The 26,465-nt window shown below is 44.1% G+C and overlaps 1 protein-coding gene across 1 annotated transcript in view; it reads left to right on the top strand.

Moving 5' to 3' along the window:
* Positions 1–362: 362 nt before the first annotated feature.
* Positions 363–26,465, top strand: part of LOC115116293 (WD repeat-containing protein 7) — a 261,967-nt gene continuing 235,864 nt past the window's right edge. Inside the window, exons 1-9 of the mRNA XM_065017127.1 lie at positions 363–501; positions 7,832–8,003; positions 9,607–9,713; positions 12,900–12,978; positions 15,514–15,688; positions 17,270–17,346; positions 21,265–21,384; positions 21,657–21,802; positions 24,250–24,352. Coding sequence (XP_064873199.1) covers positions 7,845–8,003; positions 9,607–9,713; positions 12,900–12,978; positions 15,514–15,688; positions 17,270–17,346; positions 21,265–21,384; positions 21,657–21,802; positions 24,250–24,352 — 966 coding nt within the window. The 5' untranslated portion in view covers positions 363–501; positions 7,832–7,844. The remainder of the gene's footprint in view (positions 502–7,831; positions 8,004–9,606; positions 9,714–12,899; positions 12,979–15,513; positions 15,689–17,269; positions 17,347–21,264; positions 21,385–21,656; positions 21,803–24,249; positions 24,353–26,465) is intronic.

Here is a 26,465-nt window from a genome sequence, read left to right as displayed (position 1 = left end):
AGTCACTATATTGCTGTTCTCTATGTTGTCTATACGTTTCATATGTCAAATTTTATTTGTCACATGCGCCGAATTACAACCGGTGCAGTAGATATTACCGTGAAATGCTAACAAGCCCGAAAGACATTATCGTTCGGTGGGAGAAACATACTCCACCCACACAATTTTGGGGGGAGTTTTATACAGCACCAAAACACTAACTCCAGCAGTGGGACATGTGCTCCACCTGCAGTCCAAGAACTGGATTGATTACCATTATGAATATCCATTTGCCACAACCAAGATGGTTGCCAGCGCAAGACGTTTATTTTCTTACGGCAGTAAATATCGATTAACGGCAACGCCGAACGCTGTCCCGTAATCAGCTGACTTGAGAGGATCTGCAAATATCCCGAGTGGAGTAATCAAGACGAATTAGACTACCGATGACCTACACTGACCGAGTACTTCATCAATACTGTTCCCTAGAAAAGTTTAATGGTGCAGTATAACCTGTCATAGGTAAGTGTTTTAAACGTATTTGTCCATTTTAGCTTTATTTTGTATTTTTTTAACCAGGAAGTTGCGACATATAGGTGCTTTAATGTCAGCTAGCTAAGCTATCACCTGCTAGCGAAGCCAACGGTTTTGACCAAGGTATGCAATATAGTGAATAATACTGTACTGTCTTTTTGTTACACGACGTTTTACTTACACTGGCATACGTTGATATCATAGCTAGCTATGGTAGTGTCTCTCAACGTATAATGTGCTAGCTAGCTCATGTGTGTCAACCCATCATTATCTGGCTAAAATATCATTATCTCGCAACGATTTGCATCCAAAGTCTGTAATAATCGATAACCCAGTTACATGTTACAGAGAAGATTGAGCTTCTTCTATTGACACACATGATAAATAACTCATTGTGTTGGTTATTTCATGCACCCAAACCTTTGAACAGGCATGCTGTCTGTCTGGTTGTTAGGTGATCATCCATTGAATGATTTTCTTTTTTTGCGCAAGATCTTCTGTAATGTCTTCTGCACGCAGTTCACGGTAGACTTACTGCGTCCGTTTCCCTACACTTGAAGTACCCTTTTATAGCTGATTTTTGTTTTTTAAAAATATTTATGTCAGGGTGTTTCGGAACAGTATTGTCGATTCACTTGTTCTCTGTGTTTGGAAAGAGATGCTAGTAATGAGTGGGCGTTCCGGGTAAGTTGCATGGTGTCATCGTTCGGCCTTTTGTAGCTACCGCACTGTTTCCCAGGCTGCCAGTCGGCATTGTAGGACCCTATAAAATCAACTTTACGCAATTCAACAATATTGACAAAGGTATTGAATTTAATAGGGAATCCACTACATGGCCACTGTCAAATGATTACATTGATCATAAGACAAGAACAGAATGGATAAGAGACCAGGATAATTCCCCGTCTGCCGAGGCTAGGATGTGCGATGCGCGCAGCTGCAACTTCGTTTAGCCGTTAGCGGTGATGCTAATGAAACATCTATTTGTATATGGAAATTATTTTTCTCAATTAAATGTTCATTACAAAGTAGACTGTTAACGTTATTTGTTTTACAAACTCTACCATCGTATGCGCGCTACAAAAAACACTCCCGAACAACAGCTAGTAGGTCCACACTGGAATTAAAGGGTAGGCCTAACTACACCCCAAAAGCAAGTGGTCTCCATATGTGGTTTAAGCATTGTTGTGGACTTAGAACATCAAATGTAGGTGTTTAATTAACCCTCCCTCAGGCAAAAAATACACCTGGGTTTTATAGGGCCCTATCAGCAGAGAGTAGAGTGGTTATGGTATCCTCATTCATTCTACAATGTAAGCTACCTGATACTGGACTAGTCATGCTATTAATATAATACAAGCTTACTTGCATTGATACCTTTTAATGTCAATGTATTGTACACAAAATGATCAACTTATTGGTTGCCAAAATCAAATTGTGTTTGTCACATGTGCCAAATATAGCCTTACAGTGAAATGCTTACTTACAAGCCCTTAACCAACAGTGCAGTTCAAGAAATAGTTGAACTTTTTATTTAGGATATGTTAACAGTAGAATTGCATAATAAAAAGGCTATATACAGGGGGCACTGGTACCGAGTGAATGTGCAGGGGTACAGTTTAGTGTAGGTAATTTGTACATGTAGATAGGGGTGAAGTGACTATGCATAGATAGCAGCAGTGTAAAACCAAATGGGGGGGGTCAATGTAAATAGTCTGGTTGGCCATTTTGATTAATTGTTAAGCAGTCTTATTGCTTGGCGGAAGAAGCTGTTAAAGAGCCTTTTGGCCCTCTACTTGGTGTCCTGGTACCGTTGCGGTAGCAGAGAGATCACTCTATGACTTGGGTGACTGGAGTCTTTGATAATTCTTTGGGCCTTCCTCTGACGCTGCCTGATATGGAAGGAAGCTTGGCCCCATTGATGTACTGGGCCTTAAGTACTACCCTGTGTAGCGCTTTTCGATTGAAGGCCGAGCAGTTGCCATACCAGGCAGTGATGCCTGATAGTGCAGCTGTAGAACCTTTTGAGGATCTGTGGACCCATGCCAAATCGTTTCCGTCTCCTGAGGGGGAAAAGGTGTTGTCGTGCGCTCTTCATGAATGTCTTGGTATGTTTGGACCATGAAGGAACTTGAAACTCTTGACCCTCTCCGACTACAGCCCCGTCAACATAAACGGGGGCCTGTTTGACTCTCCTTTTCCTGTAGTCCACGATCAGCTCCTTTGTTTTGCACACATTGAGGGGGAGGTTGTTGTCCTTGCACCACACTGCCAGGTCTCTGACCTCCTTATAAGCGGTCTCATCGTTGTTGGTGATCAGGCCTACCACTGTTGTGTCGTCAGCAAACTTAATGATGGTGTTGGAGTCGTGCTTGGCCAGTCGTAAGTGACAGGGAGTACAGGAGGGGACTAAGCACGCACCCCTGAGGGGAACCGGTGTTGAGGATCTGCGTGGCAGATGTTTTGTTGCCTTCCCTTACCACCTGGAGGTGGCCCATCAGGAAGTCCAGGATCCAATTGCAGGAGGAAGTGTTTGGTCCCAGGGTCCTTAGCTTTGTGGGCACTATGGTGTTGAATGCTGAGCTGTAGTCAATGAATAGCATTCTCACATAGGTGTTCCTTTTGTCCAGGTGGGAAAGGGCAGTATGGAGTGCATTCGAGATTGCGTCATCTGTGGATCTGTTGAGATGATATGCAAATTGGAGTGTGTCTAGGGTTTCCGGGGTGATGGTGTTGATGTGAGCCATGACCAGCCTTTCAAAGCACTTCATGGCTACCGACTTGAGTGGTACATGAAAGTAGTCTTTTAGGCAAGTTACCTTTGCATTCTTGGATGCAGGGACTATGGTGGTCTGTTTGAAACATGTAGGTATTGCAGACTCAGTCAGGGAGAGGTTGAAAATATCAGTGTGGACACTTGCCAGTTGGTCCGCACATGCTCTGAGTACACCCTGATAATCCATCTGTCCCTGCTGCTTGTGAATGTTGACCTGTGTTATGGTCTTTCTTACATCGGCTGTGGAGAGCATGATCACACAGTCGTCCGGAACAGCTGGTGCTCTCATGCGTGCTTCAGTGTTGCTTGCCTCGAAGCCAGCATAAAATGCATTTTTCTCATATGGTAGGCTTATGTCACTGGGCAGCTCGCGTCTGGGTGTCCCTTTGTAGTCTGTAATAGTTTGCAAACTAACGTCAGAGCCGGTGTACGAGACGTCAATCTTAGTCCTGTATTGACGCTTTGCCTGTTTGATGGTTCTTTTGAGAGCATAGCATAATTTCTTATAAGCGGGGTATGTACTTACGGCCACTGTGGGGACAAGTCCCCAATGCACTATTGATGAAGCTGGTGACTGAGGTGGTATTCTTCTCAATGCCATTGGATGAATCCCTGAACATATTCCTGTCTGTGGTAGCAAAACAGTCCTGTAGCTTAGCATCTGTGTCATCAGACCACTTCCGTATTGAGCGAGTCACTGGTACTTCCTGCTTAAATTTTTGCTTGTAAGCAGGAACTAGGAGGATAGAATTATGATCAGATTTTGCCAAATGGAGGACAGGAGAGAGCTTTGTATGCATCTCTGTGTGTGGAGTAAAGGTGGTCTATAATATTTTTTTCTTCTTCTCTGGTTGGACATGTGACATGCTGGTAGAAATATGGTTAAACAGATTTAAGTTTCCCTGCATTAAAGTCCCCGTCCACTAGGAGTGCCACTTCTGGATGAGCATTTTCCTGTTTGCTTTTGGCCTACAGCTCGTTGAGTGCGGTCTTAGTGCCAGCATCGGTTTGTGGTTGTACAGTGGAAGTCGGAAGTTTACATACACCTTAGCCAAATACATTTAAACTCAGTTTTTCACAATTCTTGACATTTAATCCTAGTAAAAATTCCCTGTCTTAGGTCAGTTAGGATCACCACTTTAGTTTAAGAATGTGAAATGTCAGAATAATACTAGAGAGAATTATTTATTTCAGCTTTTATTTCTTTCATCACATTCCCAGTGGGTCAGAAGTTTTCATACACTCAATTAGTATTGGGTCAAACATTTTGGGTAGCCTTCCACAAGCTTCCCACAATAAGTTTGGTGAATTTTGTCCCATTCCTCTTGTCAGAGCTGGTGCAACTGAGTCAGGTTTGTAGGCCTCCCTGCTTGCACACACTCTTTTAGTTCTGCCCACAAATGTTCTATAGGATTGAGGTCAGGGTTTTGTGATGGCCACTCCAATACCTTGCCTTTGTTGTCCTTAAGCCATTTGGCCACAACTTTGGAAGTATGCTTGGGGTCATTGTCCATTCTGAAAGACCCATTTGCGACCAAGCTTTAACTTCCTGACTGATATCTTGATGTTGCTTCAATATATCCACAATTGTCCTGCCTCATGATGCCATCTATTTTGTGAAGTGCACCAGTCCCTCCTGCAGCAAAACACCCTCACAACATGATGCTGCCACCCCCGTGCTTCACGGTTGGGATGGTGTTCTTCGGCTTGCAAGCATCTCCCTTTTTTCTTCCAAACATAACAATGGTTGTTATGGCCAAACAGTTCTATTTTTGTTTAATCAGATCAGAGGACATTTCTCCAAAAAGTACAATCTTTTTCCCCATGTGCAGTTGAAAACCGTAGTCTGGCTTATTTTATGGTAGTTTTGGCGCAGTGGCTTCTTCCTTGCTGAGAGGCCTTTCAGGTTATATCGATATAGGACTCGTTTTACTGTGGATATAGATACTTATGTACCTGTTTCCTCCAGCATCTTCAGAAGGTCCTTTGCTGTTGTTCTGGGATTGCTTTGCACTTTTCGCTCCAATGTACGTTCATCTCTAAGAGACAGAACGGGTCTCCTTCCTGAGCGGTATGACAGCTGCTTGGTCCCATGGTGTTTACACTTGCGTACTATTGTTTGTACAGATGAACGTGGTACCTTCAGGCATTTGGAAATTGCTCCCAAGGATGAGCCAGACTTGTGGAGGTCTACAACTTTTTTTTTCTGAGGTCTTGGCTGATTTCTTTTGATTTCCCCATGATGTCAAGCAAAGAGGCACTGAGTTTGAAGGTAGGCCTTGAAATATATCCACAGGTACACCTCCAATTGACTCAAATGATGTCAATTAGCCTATCAGAAACTTCTAAACCCATGACATAATTTTCTGGAATTTTCCAAACTGTTCAAAGGCACAGTCAACTTCTGACCCATTGGAATTGTGATGCAGTGAATTATAAATGAAATAATCTGTAAAAAATTGTTGGAAAAATGACTTGTCATGCACAAAGTAATGTCCTAACCGACTTGCCAAAACTATAGTTTGTTGACAAGACGAGTTTTAATAACTCCAACCTAAGTGTATGTAAACTTCCGACTTCAACTGTATATAGACGGCTACGAATAATCTAGATGAATACTCTCTCTTGGTAGGTAGTGTGGTCTACAGTTTATCGTGAGGTACTCTACCTAGGCTTCTTGAGAGGCTCGTCCTGTGCCTAGGCCTGATGTTGTTGCTATAGGTGATGGAATGGGTAGATAATGATGCTTGTTGCAACCTGCCAGCCTGCCGCCTCAGTCCTCCCACTGCTCTGTCCTCCTCACCTATTATCGATGCAGCTGCTTGTTGTGAAATCTTACCTTCTTGTTTCTTTCGATGCGGATAGGTTATCACGACACAAAGTGTGCTAACACAAAACCAATAACAATAGGTTACAAAATATACGCAGTTCACAGTCCTGCCCTGTTCATTTCACCAACAGACGCCACATGTTCTTCTGTACGTCACACAGGTTGTGTCCTAAATCACAGCCTATTCCCTACAAAGCACCATGTGGTTCTGTATGTCACACAGGTTGTGTCCTAAATCACAGCCTGTTCCCTACATGTGGTTCTGTATGTCACACAGGTTGTGTCCTAAATCACAGCCTTTTTCCCTACATGTGGTTCTGTATGTCACACAGGTTGTGTCCTAAATCACAGCCTATTCCCTACAAAGCACTATGTGGTTCTATGGATCGCCCTCACTTCACTGACTCCATGTCCTGCTGTTGTGTGCACGCTGCCTGATTTTGATTGATTAAACTCTGAAAGCCTGTGGGGAGAGATTGGTGGTAGACTTTGAAAGTCAAAAGCAGTGTGTCACTGTCTAGTACTAGTTTGTTGGACTGAAAGCAGAGGTAGTTCTGGCGCTACGACAGCGATATCACTGAATTATCCAAAAATGAAGCTGATGCATCTTGGGAAGATAAAAGTGATGTTTCGCAGGCTGAGGTCTGCTCTGACTGAGACAACTCATGAGTGTATCATAAGGTACTGTACTGCCGATTTTTAAACTTGGAAACTGAATGACACATGACTTAGGCCTAACCTTTTGTGTTTTTCAGTTTTCTAGAAGAATCTAGATTGTCTCTAATCTAATAAAGCCTCCATTTTATGGCTTTAAAAAAAAAAGTTGTGGCTAGACGATGAGGAATTATTTTCACGTTTTCTAGAAGTGTTTTTATCCGCTTGTTTGGAAGGATGTTGACCAGTAGACATTTTGCAGTAAAATGAGTTGTAATAGTGTAGGCTGTTCTGTTGTTCAGTACCGTTTCTCCACAGTTCTGCTTTTATTTCATCTACAGTTTGATCTTTACATTTAATCTGGATATTGTGCTTGGGAGTTATCTTTCACACACCAGTCATATTGAGCTATGCTACTATGGGGCAGTAATGTTCAATAGGTGAATGATTTGTGTAGCACACATACAACAGATGGCCTTTAATTTGTTTTCAACAGCCTATTTTAACCATTGTAAACATAGAATTTTTGAATGTGATTCATGGGTTTTCGGCCAGGTCATGAAAGCACTCCGACCTAAGTTGGCAGTTGGTTCTGCTTTTCTGTGTTTACATTTACATTTAAGTCATTTAGCAGACGCTCTTATCCAGAGCGACTTACAAATTGGTGCTTTCACCTTAGTGTTATGCCTTTGTAATGGTCTCTGTCTGTCATTGGAGAAAATTCCTGTTTTGCGTTGCTTCCCTAAAACAAACCTTAGTCCATCGGTATCTCTGTTACTATCTTATGATTGTGTGAGTGTCACAATAGTCCTTACTGTTTTATTGTAATTACCACAGACTATTGACCGTAGTTTTGTGAAGAGGTTATTGGAAAGTGTGGAATTGATCTGAAAACTACTCTTAACGTGCCGACAGTAACTCTCTAACTCGGTAACGGTACGTCACCCACTGTAACGTCTATGGTCTGCCCTTCAATAATGACCTCGATGACCTCAACGCTGCCCTCCCACCCATGTTTGTCGGCTCTTTAACTCTTTCCCTCTCTCTCCTCTCTACAGGTCAACAGAGAAAATGTCAGGAAACAGCCTGGTTTTACCCATAGTGCTGTGGGGCCGGACGGCGCCCACTCACTGCATCTCCAGCCTGCTGGTCATGGATGACCTCGCCACCATCATCACCGGCTGCCACGATGGACAGATCTGCATTTGGGACATGACCTCTGACCTCGAGGTAAGCCTGACGTGACCTTTGACCTCCAAACATGCGTTTGGGTCCGAAAGGTTAACATGTTACTCATTCTGGACATATATGGACCCCCCCCCCCCAAAAAAAAAAAGTTTGTCCACGTAGGCCAGGGATTGGCAACAAGTGGTGTGGGGGTGCAAATATTTTGGGAGAATTTTGGTTTTTGGTCAAAAAAGATTGTAAAATCACCAGGGTTTAATTTAGGAAATCTGTCCCCAAGTATTCCCACAAATAAATTATAAATTAACGTGATGCAGTCTCGATGAAATTAAACGTCTGTCCTTATCGGGGCTTTTCTTTAGCAAAATTACTAAGAATAAACTAAATGGTCAGTTGTCAACACCACATTAAGGTGTGGGGACATTCATTGTATGAAAATAACGAACTAGCAACTCTATTTCGCTCGAGCATTGTCTGTCCGTCAACAATGCATCTGCCGGAGCGTGGCGGCTCTCAAAACCAGACCGCAAAAACAGCTGGCCGCTACTTTCCAGGAGATTGTTTGTGAGGAGATTTACTTCCGGGTTAAGTGGGCGGGTGTTAAGAAACGAGGTTTGGCGGTTAATGTTTCGTAGGACGCATGACTCGACCTTTGCCACCCGAGCCCGTTGGGGAGTTGCAGCGATGAGACGATCAAAATTGGGGAGAAAAAGGGGCTAAAATACATAATACTACTTTATCCTTGGTAAATCTCTGTCCCGTATTACACATCTTAGATGCTTATTACAGCCTTATCTCTCCATGCAGAAAATGGTTTTGATAGACTAGAATGGTCATATCGCTGGTCCGTCTTGGAACATGTGGGACTTGGCTCCAATTTCATTCATATGATTAAAATACTATATGCTAATCCCTCAGCCATAGTAATTAGAGGAAATAACTGTTCTGTTCAGAATCACTAGAAGCCCAGGTAATCTACTTCATTCCATTATACATAGACATGCTATTTTACTATATCAAGACAATGTATCTCAATCGGTCTCAAACACATTGATCATAGATAAATTATAAAATTAATCTAACAATTTTTATTTTATTTTATTTTACCTTTATTTAACCAGGCAAGTCAGTTAAGAACAAATTCTTATTTTCAATGACGGCCTAGGAACAGTGGGTTAACTGCCTTGTTCAGGGGCAGAACGACAGATTTGTACCTTGTCAGCTCAGGGGTTTGAACTCTCAACCTTCCGGTTACTAGTCCAACGCTCTAACCACTAGGCTACTCAGCCTTACTGTTTCCCCGATGGAGGCCTATGGGTTCATGTTTTAGAAACGTACATTGAAATAAATAATCTACTTGCAGAACATTTTTGTGCTTAGTTTTGGTCAATTTGGGGTGTACACATTATTTGCATTTTCCGGCCACCAGACCATTCACTCTCAACATAAAATCGTCGCGTGGCTGAATCTAGTTGTCTACCCCTGATGTAGTCCAGGCACACCTGAGTGGCCTGTGTAATGTTGTTACTGTGTTAATTCGCAGGTATAAGAGGATCTTAATGTGAAAGTGAAACAGCAGTGTGTCTCTGTCCTGATTGGTTGCCTGGTTTACCTGACTTGACTGTCCTGTCTCCTGTGCTGTTCTCAGATCAGTCCCAGGGCCATGTTGTTCGGTCACACAGCCTCCATCACCTGCCTGTCTAAAGCCAGCCCCTGCAGTGACAAGCAGTACATCGTCAGCGCCTCAGAGAGTGGGTGAGTAGTGAATACAGTGGGCGTACGCCACAGGAAGTACAGTGGTGGGCGTACGCCACAGGAAGTACGGTGGTGGGCGTGCGCCACAGGAAGTACGGTGGTGGGCGTGCGCCACAGGAAGTACGGTGGTGGGCGTGCGCCACAGGAAGTACGGTGGTGGGCGTGCGCCACAGGAAGTACGGTGGTGGGCGTGCGCCACAGGAAGTACGGTGGTGGGCGTGCGCCACAGGAAGTACGGTGGTGGGCGTGCGCCACAGGAAGTACGGTGGTGGGCGTGCCCCACAGGAAGTACGGTGGTGGGCGTGCCCCACAGGGAGCCAATCAGTTGTGTTGTGACATGTTAGGGGTGGTATACAGAGGATATCCCTATTGCAAGGATTGTTAGTGGAATTTTAAATTCCTGTATGTTTTGTAGCCAAAACCAAATTCGCACTCTTTCTAATTCATTAATGAATTGTAAAGTTCATTAATTATGCATGAAGTAGATCGAGACCAGTCTTAAAAGCCAGGTAACAGCGTTTAATTCAAGAGAGTACTAACTCAAAATACAACGAACCTTACATTTAAAGAGAGGACATGAAATGACATCAGTTTCTCACACTCTCTCCGATCCACACAATAGCACAGTGTTTTCAGGTCTGGAGATGTCTTCTACTCCCCTCATAAACCAGACATTCCAATCTGTCTAAAAGATATCTTCTCCTCCACTAACGGAATATCAAGGACCATTCTTATCTGTCAGAAAATATATATATCATCCCTCTCCCTTAAACCTCCCGCAAGGTACAGACAATTAATGTTTTACTTACATTTTCAGTAACAGCTTAACCAAGGGCCCATACATTTAATTTGATACAATATTATAATAGTATTAGAATAAATGGTTCTAATTGAAATGTATACATTATGAATCATTTCAACTATAATTTCTTCCAACAAAGGACTTTGACAGTTTCTTCAAGTGCAGTCGCAAATGCCATCAAGCGCTATGATGAAACTGGCTCTCATGAGGACCGCCACAGGAAAGGAAGACCCAGAGTTACCTCTGCTGCAGAGGATAAGTTCATTAGAATTACCAGCCTCAGAAATTGCAGCCCAAATGCTTCACGGAGTTCAAGTAACAGACACATCTCAACAGCAACTGTTCAGATGAGACTGTGTGATTCAGGCATTTATGGTTGAATTGCTGCAAAGAAACAACTACTAAAGGACACCAATAAGAAGAAGAGACTTGCCGGGGCCAAGAAACACGAGCAATGGACATTAGACCGGTTGGGATCTGTCACCGTTGTCTTTGTGAGACGCAGAGTAGGTGAACGGATGATCTCCACATGTGTGGTTCTGACCGTGAAGCATGGAGGAGGAGGTGTTATGGTGTGGGGGTACTTTGCGGGTGACGCTGTGATTTATTTAGATTTCAAGGTACACTTAACCTGCATGGCTACTACAGCGTTCTGCAGCGATACACCTCCCATCTGGTTTGCGCTTAGTGGACTATCATTTGTTTTTCAACAGAACAATGGCCCAAAACACACCTCCGGGTAAAGGGCTATTTGACCAAGAAGTATTGTGATGGAGTGCTGCATCAGATGACCTGGCCTCCACAATCACCTGACCTCAACACAATTGAGATGATTTGGGATGAGTTGGACCGCAGAGTGAAAGAATGGCACTCAAGTGCTCAGCATATGTGGGAATTCCTTCAAGACTATTAGAAATGTATTCCAGGTGAAGCTAAGTTGAGAGAATGCCAGGAGTGTGCATAGCTGTCATCAAGGCAAAGGGTGGCTACTTTGAAGAACCTCAAATATAACATATATTTAGATTTGTTTAACACTTTTTTTTGTTGGTAATACACTTTTTTTTGGTAATACATGATTCCATATGTGTTACACTACATGACTAAAAGTACCTGCTCGTCAAACATCTCATTACAAAATGATGGGCATTAATATGGAGTTGGTCCCCCCTTTGCTGCTATAACAGCCTCCAGTCTTCTGGGAAGGCTTTCCACTAGATGTTGGAACATTGCTGCTATAACAGCCTCCACTCTTCTGGGAAGGCTTTCCACTAGATGTTGGAACATTGCTGCTATAACAGCCTCCACTCTTCTGGGAAGGCTTTCCACTAGATGTAGGAACATTGCTGCTATAACAGCCTCCACTCTTCTGGGAAGGCTTTCCTCCAGATGTTGGAACATTGCTGCTATAACAGCCTCCACTCTTCTGGGAAGGCTTTCCACTAGATGTTGGAACATGGCTGCTATAACAGCCTCCACTCTTCTGGGAAGGCTTTCCGCTAGATGATGGAACATTCCTGCAGGGAGTGTTAGTGAGGTCGGGCACTGATTTTGGGCGGTAAGGCCTGGCTTGCAGTCAGAGTTCCAATTCAGCCCAACGGGTTGAGGTCAGGGCTCTGTGCATGCAATCAAGTTCTTCCACACCGATCTTGACAAACCATTTCTGTATGGACCTCACTTTTTGCACAAACGGGAAAGGGCTTTCCCCAAACTGATGTCACAATGTTGGAAGCACAGAATCGTCTACAATGTCATTGTATGCTGTAGCGTTGAGATTTCCCTTCACTGGAACTAAGAGGCCTAACCCAAACCATGAAAAACAGCCCCAGACCATTATTCCTCCTCCACCAAACTTTACAGTTGGCACTATGCATTGGGGCAGTTGTTGCTGAACAGTTGTTGCGCTGATGTTGCTTCCAGAGGCAATTTGGAACTCGGTATTGTGGTGTTGCAGCTGAGGTCAGACGATTTGTACTCTCTACGCTTTAAAGCACTCGTTGGTCCCATTCTGTGAGCTTGTGTGGCCTACCACTTCGCGGCTTAGCCGTTGTTGCTCCTAGACGTTTCCACTTTACAGTAACCGCACATACAGTTGACCGGGGTCAGCTCCAGCAGGGCAGAAATTTGACGAACTGTCTTGTTAGAAAGGTGGCATCCTATGATGGTGCCACGTTGAAAGTCACTGAGCTCTTCATTAAGGCCATTCTACTGTCAATGTTTGTCTATGGAGATTGCATGGCAGTGTGCTCGATTTTATACACCTGTCAGCAACGGGTGTGGCTGAAATAGCCGAATCAACTTATTTGAAGGGGTGTCCACATACTTTTGTATGTATAGTATCAGTTATTGCTCTAATGTTGTCTATTCACCATCTGCTTTGTGTGCAGGGAGATGTGCTTGTGGGATGTCAACGATGGACGCTGTATTGAGTTCACTAAGCTGGCCTGCGCTCACACAGGGATCCAGGTAACGTATATGGCTTTTTTTCTCACCACGTATCTGTAGTCCACGGCTGTAGTCCACGTCTCTTTTCCACGGCTGTAGTCCATGGCTCTTTTCATGTCAGGGTTCCATAGCTGCAGACAGAAAAGTTGAAACTGGAGCAGCAGCACGGCCAGGTGGGGACAGCAAGGAGTCATCATGCCAGGTAGTCCTGAGGCGTCGTCCTAGGGCTCTCCGGTCCTCCTAGAGAAAGCGAGAGCATACTTAAATTCACACAGGACACCGGATAAGACAGGATAAATAAATACTCCATATATAACAGACTGACCCTTGCCCCCCAGCACATAGAATATTGCAGCATAGATACTGGAGACTGAGACAGAAGGGGTCGGGGGACACTGTGGCCCCATCCGATGATACCCACGGACAGGGCCAAACAGGCAGGATATAACCCCACCCACTTAGCCAAAGCACAGCCCCCACACCACTAGAGGGATATCTTCAACCACCAACTTACCATCCTGAGACGAGGCCGAGTATAGCCCACAATGCTCTCCGCCATGGCACAACCCAAGGGGGGGTGGGGAGGGGCGCCAACCCAGACAGGAAGACCACGTCAGTGACTCAACCCACTCAAGTGACGCACCACTCCTAGGGACGGCATGGAAGAGCACCAGTAAGCCAGTGACAGCCCCTGTAATAGGGTTAGAGGCAGAGATTCCCAGTGGAAAGCGGGGAACCGGCCAGGCAGAGACAGCAAAGGTGGTTCGTTGCTCCAGAGCCTTTCCGTTCACCTTCCCAATCCTGGGCCAGACTACACTCAAGCATTTGACCCACTGAAGAGATGAGTCTTCAGTAAAGACTTAAAGGTTGAGACCGAGTCTGCATCTCTCACATGGGTAGGCAGACCATTCCATAAAAATGGAGCTCTATAGGAGAAAGCCCTGCCTCCAGCTGTTTGCTTAGAAATTCTAGGGACAATTAGGAGGCCTGCGTCTTGTGACCGTAGCGTACGTGTAGGTATGTACGGCAGGACCAAATCGGAAAGATGGGTAGGAGCAAACCCATGTAATTGTTTGTAGGTTAGCAGTAAAGCACGTCACCTAATCCTCTCAGGACATATCGCTGGTCTCATGGTGTATACTGTCTCCTCTGACACCCTGTCCTGCCGTCTACCTAGTTCCACTTGTTCACCATCAACACGCAGCCTGAGGGCTGTCTGCTATAAAAACCCTTTTCTCTCGTTGCCATACCTCCAAAATCAAGTTGTCTCCCTTGAATGGTCTGCTGCGAGCTGGCCATTTAATATTTTTACTAGACGTTACGTTTCAGGTTCGGCTGACAGTCAGTCTGTGATTTTAGATTTATTGAAATTGGAGGTTAAACAACTGCCACCCAAGTCATGGACCGTTCTCTCTGCTACCACACGGCAATCGGAACTGATGCACCAAGTGTACAACCAACAGGACCCTGAACAGCTTCTACGTCCCAAGCCACAAGACTGATAAATAGTCATGAAAACCAGCGGGCAGCAAACGTTCTGAAATGTTTTGTCACCGGTGGTTGTTTTGTTGAAATGTTTAGTCCTCACTGCTGCTTCTACTGGACTAATCCGCTGAGACTGTTGTTCCAACCTCACTAATCCCACAAGACTGTTCCACCTGGACTAATCCCACAAGACTGTTCCACCTGGACTAATCCCCCCAGACTGTTGTTCCACCTGGACTAATCCCCCCAGACTGTTGTTCCACCTGGACTAATCCCCCCCAGACTGTTGTTCCACCTGGACTAATCCCCCCCAGACTGTTGTTCCACCTGGACTAATCCCCCCAGACTGTTGTTCCACCTGGACTAATCCCCCCAGACTGTTGTTCCACCTGGACTAATCCCCCCAGACTGTTGTTCCACCTGGACTAATCCCCCCAGACTGTTGTTCCACCTGGACTAATCCCCCCAGACTGTTGTTCCACCTGGACTAATCCCCCCAGACTGTTGTTCCACCTGGACTAATCCCCCAGACTGTTGTTCCACCTGGACTAATCCCCCAGACTGTTGTTCCACCTGGACTAATCCCCCAGACTGTTGTTCCACCTGGACTAATCCCCCAGACTGTTGTTCCACCTGGACTAATCCCCCAGACTGTTGTTCCACCTGGACTAATCCCCCAGACTGTTTTTCCACCTGGACTAATCCCCCCAGACTGTTGTTCCACCTGGACTAATCCCCCGAGTACCTTCTGGAGCTCTGTTCAAGCAAGGCATTTGATTGGTTTGTTGTGAGGTGTCATTGATTTACACCGTGTTCCCGCCCCTCTTTAGCTGTTTTCTGTCATAGAACTTCCCCAGACTTCCTGTTTTAGGGATACCAGGTTCGTAACGAGGCGGGCGAAACCCTGACCTTATCACTAGTCTTTTTTTATATTGTGTCTGAGTCTCACTGGTCCTGTCCTCTACCTATTTCTACCTGTCTGCTGTGTAACGGACATTACCCAGAGATCCTAGGTGCTACTATCCTTGGAACTAACCCCAACTCTAACCCTCACTCTTCTCCTCTGTCTAGTTCTACCAGTTCACCATCGGTACGCAGCGTGAGGGTCGTCTGCTGTGTAATGGACATTACCCAGAGATCCTAGTGGTGGACGCCACCAGCCTGGAGGTCCTCTACTCCCTCGTCTCTAAGATCTCTCCCGATTGGATCAGCTCCATGAGCATCATCCACTCACATCGCACACAAGGTAGCCTACTTCACACTATGCTATACAATACTATCCTATAGTATGCTATGCTATACAATACTATCCTATAGTATGCTATGCAATACTATCCTATAGTATGCTATGCAATACTATCCTATAGTATGCTATGCAATACTATCCTATAGTATGCTATGCAATACTATCCTATAGTATGCTATGCAATACTATCCTATAGTATGCTATGCTATACAATACTATCCTATAGTATGCTATGCAATACTATCCTATAGTATGCTATACAATACTATCCTATAGTATGCTATGCTATACAATACTATCCTATAGTATGCTATGCTATACAATACTATCCTATAGTATGCTATGCTATACAATACTATCCTATAGTATGCTATGCTATACAATACTATACTATACAATACTATGCTATGCTATACAATACTATCCTATATTATGCTATGCTATACTATACAATACTATGCTATGCTATACAATACTATCCTATATTATGCTATGCTATACAATACTATCCTATATTATGCTATATTATGCTATGCTATACTATCCTATATTATGCTATGCTGTGCAATACTATCCTATACTATGCTCTGCTATACGATAATATGCTATCCTATATTATGCTGTGTTGTGCTATACTATTCATTATATGCACACACACACACAAGGTCAGTCAACCATAGGGTTCCAAAATGTCAGGAGCTTTACCAGGTTTTCCAAATATCCCGTTTGGATGATTTCCAGAATCAGTAGGGAAAAAGCAGGGAGGGAATCCTGCAAATGGGATTTTTGAAAATGTAACTGAACCTTGCACCTCTAGTCGTCCCACACGGCTAACATCAGCCTCTCTAACTGCCATCCAGGAACAGTCCACTCACGCTTCTAAAACTTGGATTAGATAGACCTCTGACCACGGTAATAGTATTTACCATGGTAATGTTATTCAACCGTCAAGGTCTGTATTTACCACGGTAACGTAGTTCAACCGTCACGGTAACTGTATTTACCACGGTAACGTAGTTCAACTGTCACGGTAACTGTATTTACCACGGTAACGTCGTTCAACCGTCACGGTAACTGTATTTACCACGGTAACGTCGTTCAACCGTCACGGTAACTGTATTTACCACGGTAACGTCGTTCAACCGTCACGGTAACTGTATTTACCACGGTAACGTCGTTCAACCGTCACGGTAACTGTATTTACCACGGTAACGTTGTTCAACCGTCACGGTAACTGTATTTACCACGGTAACGTTGTTCAACCGTCACGGTAACTGTATTTACCACGGTAACGTTGTTCAACCGTCACGGTAACTGTATTTGCCACGGTAACGTTTTTCAACCGTCACGGTAACTGTATTTACCACGGTAACGTTGTTCAACCGTCACGGTAACTGTATTTACCACGGTAACGTTGTTCAACCGTCACGGTCTGTATGGTTGTATTGAGCCATTGATAGTTGATGTAAACTCTGTATAAATATTGTTGCGTTTGTAAAATCACTTCATTAAACAATTATAGGCTAAACTGTTAAACTGACACGGTGTGTCCCCTCATCATAATGTGTGATATCTTTTCAGAGGACACAGTGGTAGCAGTATCGGTCACTGGGATACTGAAGGTGTGGATCATCACTCAGGATGTCAACAGGATGCAGGTAGAGTGTTACTGAGACACATCATCCATCAGGATGTCAACAGGATGTGGGTAGAGTGTTACTGAGACACATCATCCATCAGGATGTCAACAGGATGTGGGTAGAGTGTTACTGAGACACATCATCCATCAGGATGTCAACAGGATGTGGGTAGAGTGTTACTGAGACACATCATCCATCAGGATGTCAACAGGATGTGGGTAGAGTGTTACTGAGACACATCATCCATCAGGATGTCAACAGGATGTGGGTAGAGTGTTACTGAGACACATCATCCATCAGGATGTCAACAGGATGTGGGTAGAGTGTTACTGAGACACATCATCCATCAGGATGTCAACAGGATGTGGGTAGAGTGTTACTGAGACACATCATCCATCAGGATGTCAACAGGATGTGGGTAGAGTGTTACTGAGACACATCATCCATCAGGATGTCAACAGGATGTGGGTAGAGTGTTACTGAGACACATCATCCATCAGGATGTCAACAGGATGTAGGTAGATTGTTACTGAGACACATCAGGATGTCAACAGGATGTAGGTAGAGTGTTACTGAGACACATCAGGATGTAGGTAGAGTGTTACTGAGACACATCAGGATGTAGGTAGTGTTACTGAGACACATCAGGATGTCAACAGGATGTAGGTAGAGTGTTACTGAGACACATCAGGATGTAGGTAGTGTTACTGAGACACATCAGGATGTCAACAGGATGTAGGTAGAGTGTTACTGAGACACATCAGGATGTCAACAGGATGTAGGTAGAGTGTTACTGAGACACAACAGGATGTAGGTAATGTTACTGAGACACAACAGGATGTAGGTAGAGTGTTACTGAGACACATCAGGATGTCAACAGGATGCAGGTAGAGTGTTACTGAGACACATCAGGATGTCAACAGGATGTAGGTAGAGTGTTACTGAGACACATCAGGATGTAGGTAGAGTGGGACTGAGGCACATCAGGATGTCAACAGGATGTAGGTAGAGTGTTACTGAGACACATCAGGATGTAGGTAGAGTGTTACTGAGACACATCAGGATGTCAACAGGATGTGGGTAGAGTGTTACTGAGACACATCAGGATGTCAACAGGATGTGGGTAGAGTGTTACTGAGACACATCAGGATGTCAACAGGATGTAGGTAGTGTTACTGAGACACATCAGGATGTAGGTAGAGTGTTACTGAGACACATCAGGATGTCAACAGGATGTAGGTAGAGTGTTACTGAGACACATCAGGATGTCATCAGGATGTAGGTAGAGTGTTACTGAGACACAACAGGATGTAGGTAGAGTGTTACTGAGACACAACGGGATGTAGGTAGAGTGTTACTGAGACACATCAGGATGTCAACAGGATGTAGGTAGAGTGTTACTGAGACAGAACAGGATGTAGGTAGAGTGTTACTGAGACACATCAGGATGTAGGTAGAGTGTTACTGAGACACATCAGGATGTCAACAGGATGTAGGTAGAGTGTTACTGAGCCACATCAGGATGTAGGTAGAGTGTTACTGAGACACATCAGGATGTCAACAGGATGTAGGTAGAGTGTTACTGAGACACAACAGGATGTAGGTAGAGTGTTACTGAGACACATCAGGATGTAGGTAGAGTGTTACTGAGACACATCATCACTCAGGATGTCAACAGGATGTAGGTAGATTGTTACTGAGACACATCAGGATGTCAACAGGATGTAGGTAGAGTGTTACTGAGACACATCAGGATGTCAACAGGATGTAGGTAGAGTGTTACTGAGACACATCAGGATGTCAACAGGATGTGGGTAGAGTGTTACTGAGACACAACAGGATGTAGGTAGTGTTACTGAGACACATCAGGATGTCATCAGGATGTAGGTAGAGTGTTACTGAGACACATCAGGATGTAGGTAGTGTTACTGAGACACATCAGGATGTAGGTAGTGTTACTGAGACACATCAGGATGTCAACAGGATGCAGGTAGAGTTACTGAGACACATCAGGATGTCAACAGGATGTAGGTAGAGTGTTACTGAGACACATCAGGATGTCATCAGGATGTAGGTAGAGTGTTACTGAGACACAACAGGATGTAGGTAGAGTGTTACTGAGACACAACGGGATGTAGGTAGAGTGTTACTGAGACACATCAGGATGTCAACAGGATGTGGGTAGAGTGTTACTGAGACACATCAGGATGTCAACAGGATGTAGGTAGTGTTACTGAGACACATCAGGATGTCAACAGGATGTAGGTAGAGTGTTACTGAGACACATCAGGATGTGGGTAGAGTGTTACTGAGACACATCAGGATGCAGGTAGTGTTACTGAGACACATCAGGATGTCAACAGGATGTAGGTAGTGTTACTGAGACACATCAGGATGTGGGTAGAGTGTTACTGAGACACATCAGGATGCAGGTAGTGTTACTGAGACACATCAGGATGTCAACAGGATGTAGGTAGAGTGTTACTGAGACACATCAGGATGTCAACAGGATGCAGGTAGAGTGTTACTGAGACACATCAGGATGTCAACAGGATGTAGGTAGAGTGTTACTGAGACACAACAGGATGCAGGTAGAGTGTTACTGAGACACATCAGGATGTCAACAGGATGCAGGTAGAGTGTTACTGAGACACATCAGGATGCAGGTAGAGTGTTACTGAGACACATCAGGATGTCAACAGGATGTAGGTAGTGTTACTGAGACACATCAGGATGCAGGTAGTGTTACTGAGACAAATCAGGATGTCAACAGGATGTAGGTAGAGTGTTACTGAGACACATCAGGATGTAGGTAGTGTTACTGAGACGCATCAGGATGTCAACAGGATGTAGGTAGAGTGTTACTGAGACACATCAGGATGTAGGTAGTGTTACTGAGACGCATCAGGATGTCAACAGGATGTAGGTAGAGTGTTACTGAGACACATCAGGATGTCAACAGGATGTAGGTAGAGTGTTACTGAGACACATCAGGATGCAGGTAGAGTGTTACTGAGACACATCAGGATGTCAACAGGATGCAGGTAGAGTGTTACTGAGACACATCAGGATGTCAACAGGATGTAGGTAGAGTGTTACTGAGACACATCAGGATGTAGGTAGAGTGTTACTGAGACACATCAGGATGTCAACAGGATGTAGGTAGAGTGTTACTGAGACATATCAGGATATCAACAGGATGCAGGTAGAGTGTTACTGAGACACATCAGGATGTCAACAGGATGTAGGTAGAGTGTTACTGAGACACATCAGGATGTCAACAGGATGCAGGTAGAGTGTTACTGAGACACATCAGGATGTCAACAGGATGTAGGTAGTGTTACTGAGACACATCAGGATGTAGGTAGAGTGTTACTGAGACACATCAGGATGTCAACAGGATGCAGGTAGAGTGTTACTGAGACACATCAGGATGTCAACAGGATGCAGGTAGAGTGTTACTGAGACACATCAGGATGTAGGTAGAGTGTTACTGAGACACATCAGGATGTCAACAGGATGTAGGTAGAGTGTTACTGAGACACATCAGGATGTAGGTAGAGTGTTACTGAGACACATCAGGATGTCAACAGGATGCAGGTAGAGGGGGACAGAGGCACATCAGGATGTAGGTAGTGTTACTGAGACACATCAGGATGTTGTTGTGATCGATACTGTTGTTGTTGTGATCGATACTGTTGTTGTTGTGATCATCTACAGAATAATCCTATTAACCAGGATTTGTTCCAGCTAAGATCATGACTATTGGGACTAGAGTAACTGAGACACACGCAGCCAATTCAAATGTCTATTATAGTTCTATTGTTTTTTAGTTGTTGTTCCTAGGAACATTTGCGGTCGCTAAGTGGGATGGAAATGAATAATGCATTTCGGTCACCTCCTACGTGTGTGTTTCCTCTTCCTGTCCCCCAACAGGATCTGGATCCAGTGTTTGAGGAGGAGTCTAAGCCCATCTACTGTGGGGGCTGTCAGAGCATCTCCTTCTGCACCTTCACACAGCTCTCTCTGCTGGTGGTCTGCTCCAAGTACTGGAGGGTAGGTGGCTAGAGCCCATGCTCCCTGGGTCTCTCCCTCACTGCCCTGGTTGAAACATTCATAGAATCACACTGTAGACCTAGCTCCTTAGTTTTGGCCTGTTTCTAGATCTGTTTATGCTGTCAATATGACAATAGCAGTTGTGGCAAGACGACACAAACCGATCGGGCATCAGGCTACAGTAGCGTAGCTTTGTGTTTGAGTCTTCAGCATGGGGGGGGTTGCGACAACTCTTAATCTTGGACTGACGTATCCTGACATGTTTGTATCAGGTGTTTGATGCCGGGGACTATTCCTTGCTGTGCTCAGTGCCCAGTGAGAACGACCAGTCCTGGACCGGAGGAGACTTCATCGCTGCTGACAAGATCATCATCTGGACCGAGGACGGATGCTCCTACATCTACAAGCTCCCAGCCAGGTGAGGAACAACATCACCTGTATAGGAGACGTGCGTTATGGTGTCCGTTAGTCTGTTATACTCGTTGTACCCTTCTACTTCGACTCACCTGACAACTATGAATGAATGTCAGTAATTATTATTTTTTAAATGCACAATGCCATTATCACAAATATATGATGTTCCATGTTAATATCCTCACTAGACAATGGGCTATAAAGGCCTGTGGAAAGTTGTGTAATGTAAATAAAACCAGGGAGGTTGAGTCAAACTAGACTCATTTGCGATGCATGGGAAGTTGAGCCGTTTGAGATACAGTTTACTAAGACATACAGGAAGTATTCACTCACCTCCCCTTTCTCCACATGTTGTTCCATTACAGCCTTATTCTAAAATGGATCAAATACTTTATTAGATTTTTTTGGTCATCAATATACACACAATACCCATAATGACAAAGCGAGGACAGTTTTAAAAAAAAAAAAATTGAAACAGCAACAAATACCTACACTACCATTCAAAAGTTTGGGGTCATTTAGAAATGTCCTTGTTTTTGAAAGATAAGCTAATTATTATTTTTTTTGTCCTTTTTAAAATAACATGAAATTTATCAGAGTCGTCTGTTTCTCAAACTAGTCACTAATGTACTTGTCCTCTTGCTCAGTTGTGCACCGGGGCCTCCCACTCCTCTTTCTATTCTGGTTAGAGCCGGTTTGCGCTGTTCTGTGAATGGAGCGTTGTACGAGATCTTCAGTTTCTTGGCAATTTCTCTCATGGAATAGCCTTCATTTCTCAGAGCCAGAATAGACTGACAAGTTTGAGAAGGAAGTGCATTGTCTCTGGCCATTTTGAGCCTGTAATCGAACCCACAAATGCTGATGCTCCAGATACTCAACTAGTCTAAAGAAGGCCAGTTTTATTGCTTCTTTAATCAAAACAACAGTTTTCAGCTGTGCTAACATAATTGCAAAATTGTTTTCATATGATCAATTGGCCTTTTTAAAATGATAAACTTGGATTAGTTAACACAATGTGCCATTGGAACACAGGAGTGATGGTTGCTGATAATGGGCCTCTGTACACCTATGTAGATATTCCATTAAAAATCTGCCGTTTCCAGCTACAATAGTCATTTACAAGATTAACAATGTCTACACTATATTTCTGATCAATTTGATATTTTAATGGACACATTTTTTTGCTTTTATTTCTAAGTGACCCTAAACTTTTGAACGGTGGTGTTAAGTATTTAGACCCTTTGCTATGAGACTTGAAGTTGAGATAAGGTGCATCCTGTTTCCATTGATGATCCTTGAGATGTTTCTACAACTCGATTTGAGTCCACCAGTGGTAAATTCAATAGTTTGGACATTATTATTTTGGGAAGCTAAGAAATTGGCAAGCTAAGAAATTGCGAGATAATGCGTTGCGAGATAATGCTTTTTGCCTGGTGGCCGACCTGCCTATACTGTGCCCCTCCCTCCGTTCCTTGCTAGCTCGCTGTGAAAGATGCCGTGTGTATGTGTTCTCGGGAAGTACGTTCCTAAAACACTGAATCTTAGGAGTCGAGTTGTCAATTCCTAGTGGAGTCGACTCTCGACACATAATTGGGAGTCGACACCGGTAGTCGACGCGCAAGGACTCGCGTAATCAATTATTTTGGAGTCGACTCTCCAACACGACATCATCGTTGTTAACAGTGGGGAAAAATGTCAGAGAAAAGCAAGCGACAGCAGTATGGAGTTGCGTTCCAGTAATGGTTGTACGTACTGGTGCGACGCTTCACCATCTGAAATGGACGTAAACCCGAACCATTGCTGGCAGCAGCACAATGCATTGTGGTATTTTTATGAATTTTTCATTTTAACGGATAAACGATTTTTATTTTTAAAATAAATGTAAAAAACGTTAAGAGAAGTCGATGTATCGCACCCTTGATTTTGATTGGTCCCTAAGGATGATGCACCGTATTGCTGTCAGCTATGATACATGCGTGTAAAGGAACTAGTTTCCCAGGAAGCAAGAGGCAATTTTCAACTTTATTCATGTTTGTGGAAACTTTGAACATTAAGAGTTATATGTCAGACTATACCTGGTCTAAACTAAGTTTTATTTCACTTTCTCTTCTTATGCATTGTGTCCATCTGGTAAGTGGCTCTGAAAAGCTTTTTTATATTTGCCACTATGGTTTTCACTTGAGACTAGCGTTTTTAGTTGTAGTTTGGATTGGGTTTAGCAGGGAAACCACCAGTCAGAAAGGCTGTTCGTCTTCTACGTGCCAATCCGTAAGAAACCATTCTGAGGTGGATTTCCCTGTTTTAGGTTTAGTTTGTTTTACAGGTCTGTGTGTTTTACAGTTGCGATGGTGGATTAGTTAGTTGTAGTTTTAGTTGATTTGAAGGCGGTGAGAGAAATAACTAAACTGGGCTGACCTCTGTTCCTTTCTCCTCTCCTCTCCTCTCTCCCAGCTGCCTGCCTGCCAGTGAACACTTCCGTACTGATGTAGGAAAGACTGCCGAAGGCTCCATCCCACCTCTGGTGTACAGCATCGCGGACCGCACAGACAAACAGGTTACTCCTCTCCATCCATCACACACAATCACTCACTCACTCTGTGAAGAGCTTTCTGGTTTAAAGACAGAAATAAGATCTGTTTTGAAGTCCTTTTTTGCACAACTAAACCCTGTGCCACCTCTATGTTAATGGAACATGCTCTCTTATGTTGAAGAGAGTCAGTAGGACTGCTAGTATCAGTCCTTTAACGAGGTAACAGAGTGTATTCTGCTAGTATCAGTCCTTTAACGAGGTAACAGAGTGTATTCTGCTAGTATCAGTCCTTTAACGAGGTAACAGAGTGTATTCTGTTTGTCAATGTCTTTGTTTTGTCTGTTAGACTGGGTGCCAGTCTGTTAGACTGGGTGCCAGTCTGTTAGCCTGGGTGCCAGTCTGTTAGCCAGGGTGCCAGTCTGTTAGCCAGGGTGCCAGTCTGTTAGCCTGGGTGCCAGTCTGTTAGCCAGGGTGCCAGTCTGTTAGCCAGGGTGCCAGTCTGTTAGCCTGGGTGCCAGTCTGTTAGCCTGGGTGCCAGTCTGTTTTTGCTTTCTCGCCAAATGTGACAAGGAGTTGTCAAGAATGGCACAAACAGATCTAGGATCAGGCTAGTGTTCTGTACTGTATTTAATTTAGGATGTTACGTAGTCTTCTTAGTCTACATATTCATTTCCTGTCTGCCTTTCTGTTGTTTTTCTTATTGTTTTGCTCTCTGTCTGTCTGTTTTATTACCCTCCCCTCCCCAATGGGCCTTGGCCCTGATCGGAGAGCGTGTGCTCCTCAGACTGAGGAGTCTGGTGAGGGGGTAGACATGGTGGTGCTGTGCCACCCTGACAGCGGAGTAGACTTGGAGCTCTACACCCCAGAGCTGCTATTCCACCAGCAGCCTCTAGAGGCACCAGTAAGCTCAGTGCTGCAGTATACAGCAGGAGAGAGGCACACACTGGCTCTGTCCAGCAGGGGGAGCTCTCGGCTCTCAGTCACAGATTCAGCACATTCACTCAATGTTCAGAGATGAAGCATGCAGACCGGGGATAGGAAGATGTATGTTGGTGTGATGTTACGGGGAAATTACAGATAATGACATTTAGTGCCCCGTGTATAGTATTCTAGTGATTTGATCAATACCATATTTGATGTTAATTAAAAGTAGACGCAGCGATATGACGTAGCTGCAGAAGGTAATCAGCGGTGTGGGGCAATTTCTGCAACAACTACGAGCATTGAAGCACGAGGATCAACTTCTCCCCTATTTTGGTCCCGTCACTAACAGTGTGAAGCAAACCCGTGCACATGCGCAGATACTGTGTGAGAGTACAGTCTTGCATCTTGCTCATCTCAATATCTGCGGTGCTGCTCGTGGGCAATGTAATTTCGCTATTTGCAAATTGGTATCCAAAAATGTTACTAATATAGTCTTCGGTCTGTATTATCTTGATGGAGACATGCCTGATAATCAATCTGCAATACATTGATCTGAATTCCGATTGACTCGCATGCTTTGGTTTATGATATATCAGCCAATCAAAATCAAATCTCCAAAGCCATGTTTATAAAGTAAGCTGAACAGCGATTGGATACCTGACCCTGTGACGTGTGCACCTCTACGATGCTGTCTTTCTGATTGGCCAGTTCTCTCAACTCACTCTGACTCACCTGATTCCATGCTCCTCCCACTAAAATCTCAATCGTCATTCTCATCTTGGTCTTCACACCGGGGTAGATGCCAAGTCCCTAAACTGCTTTCCCTCTAGAAATCAGATCAATACACCGATAATGACATATGATACATTGATAACAGGTAGACAATTTATCATCTACATTGAAACTAAAACCCAGTGGAAGAAGAGTGGAAGCCATTCTTAGGTCTGTTGCCTGCCCCCCCCCCCCCCCCCTTATTCTCTAGTCATTCTCCAACACTCCAGTGCCTTTGTCTTTGACCTTTTATTTTAAAATCTTTTGGATTGAGTTCATCTTTCACATTAATCTTTGATTAGTTTTCTGTGTGTTCTCTTGTGTGTGTTCTTCTGTGTTCTGGTGTGTGTGTTCTGTGTTCTGGTGTGTGTTCTTCTGTGTTCTGGTGTGTGTGTTCTGTGTTCTGGTGTGTGTGTTCTGTGTTCTCTTGTGTGTGTTCTTC

Source organism: Oncorhynchus nerka, linkage group LG4 (assembly GCF_034236695.1).
Source record: "Oncorhynchus nerka isolate Pitt River linkage group LG4, Oner_Uvic_2.0, whole genome shotgun sequence".
Classification (NCBI taxonomy): Eukaryota; Metazoa; Chordata; class Actinopteri; order Salmoniformes; family Salmonidae; genus Oncorhynchus; species Oncorhynchus nerka.
The sequence above is the reverse complement of the archived record's forward strand: the minus strand, read 5'-3'. Positions and strand labels throughout refer to the sequence as shown.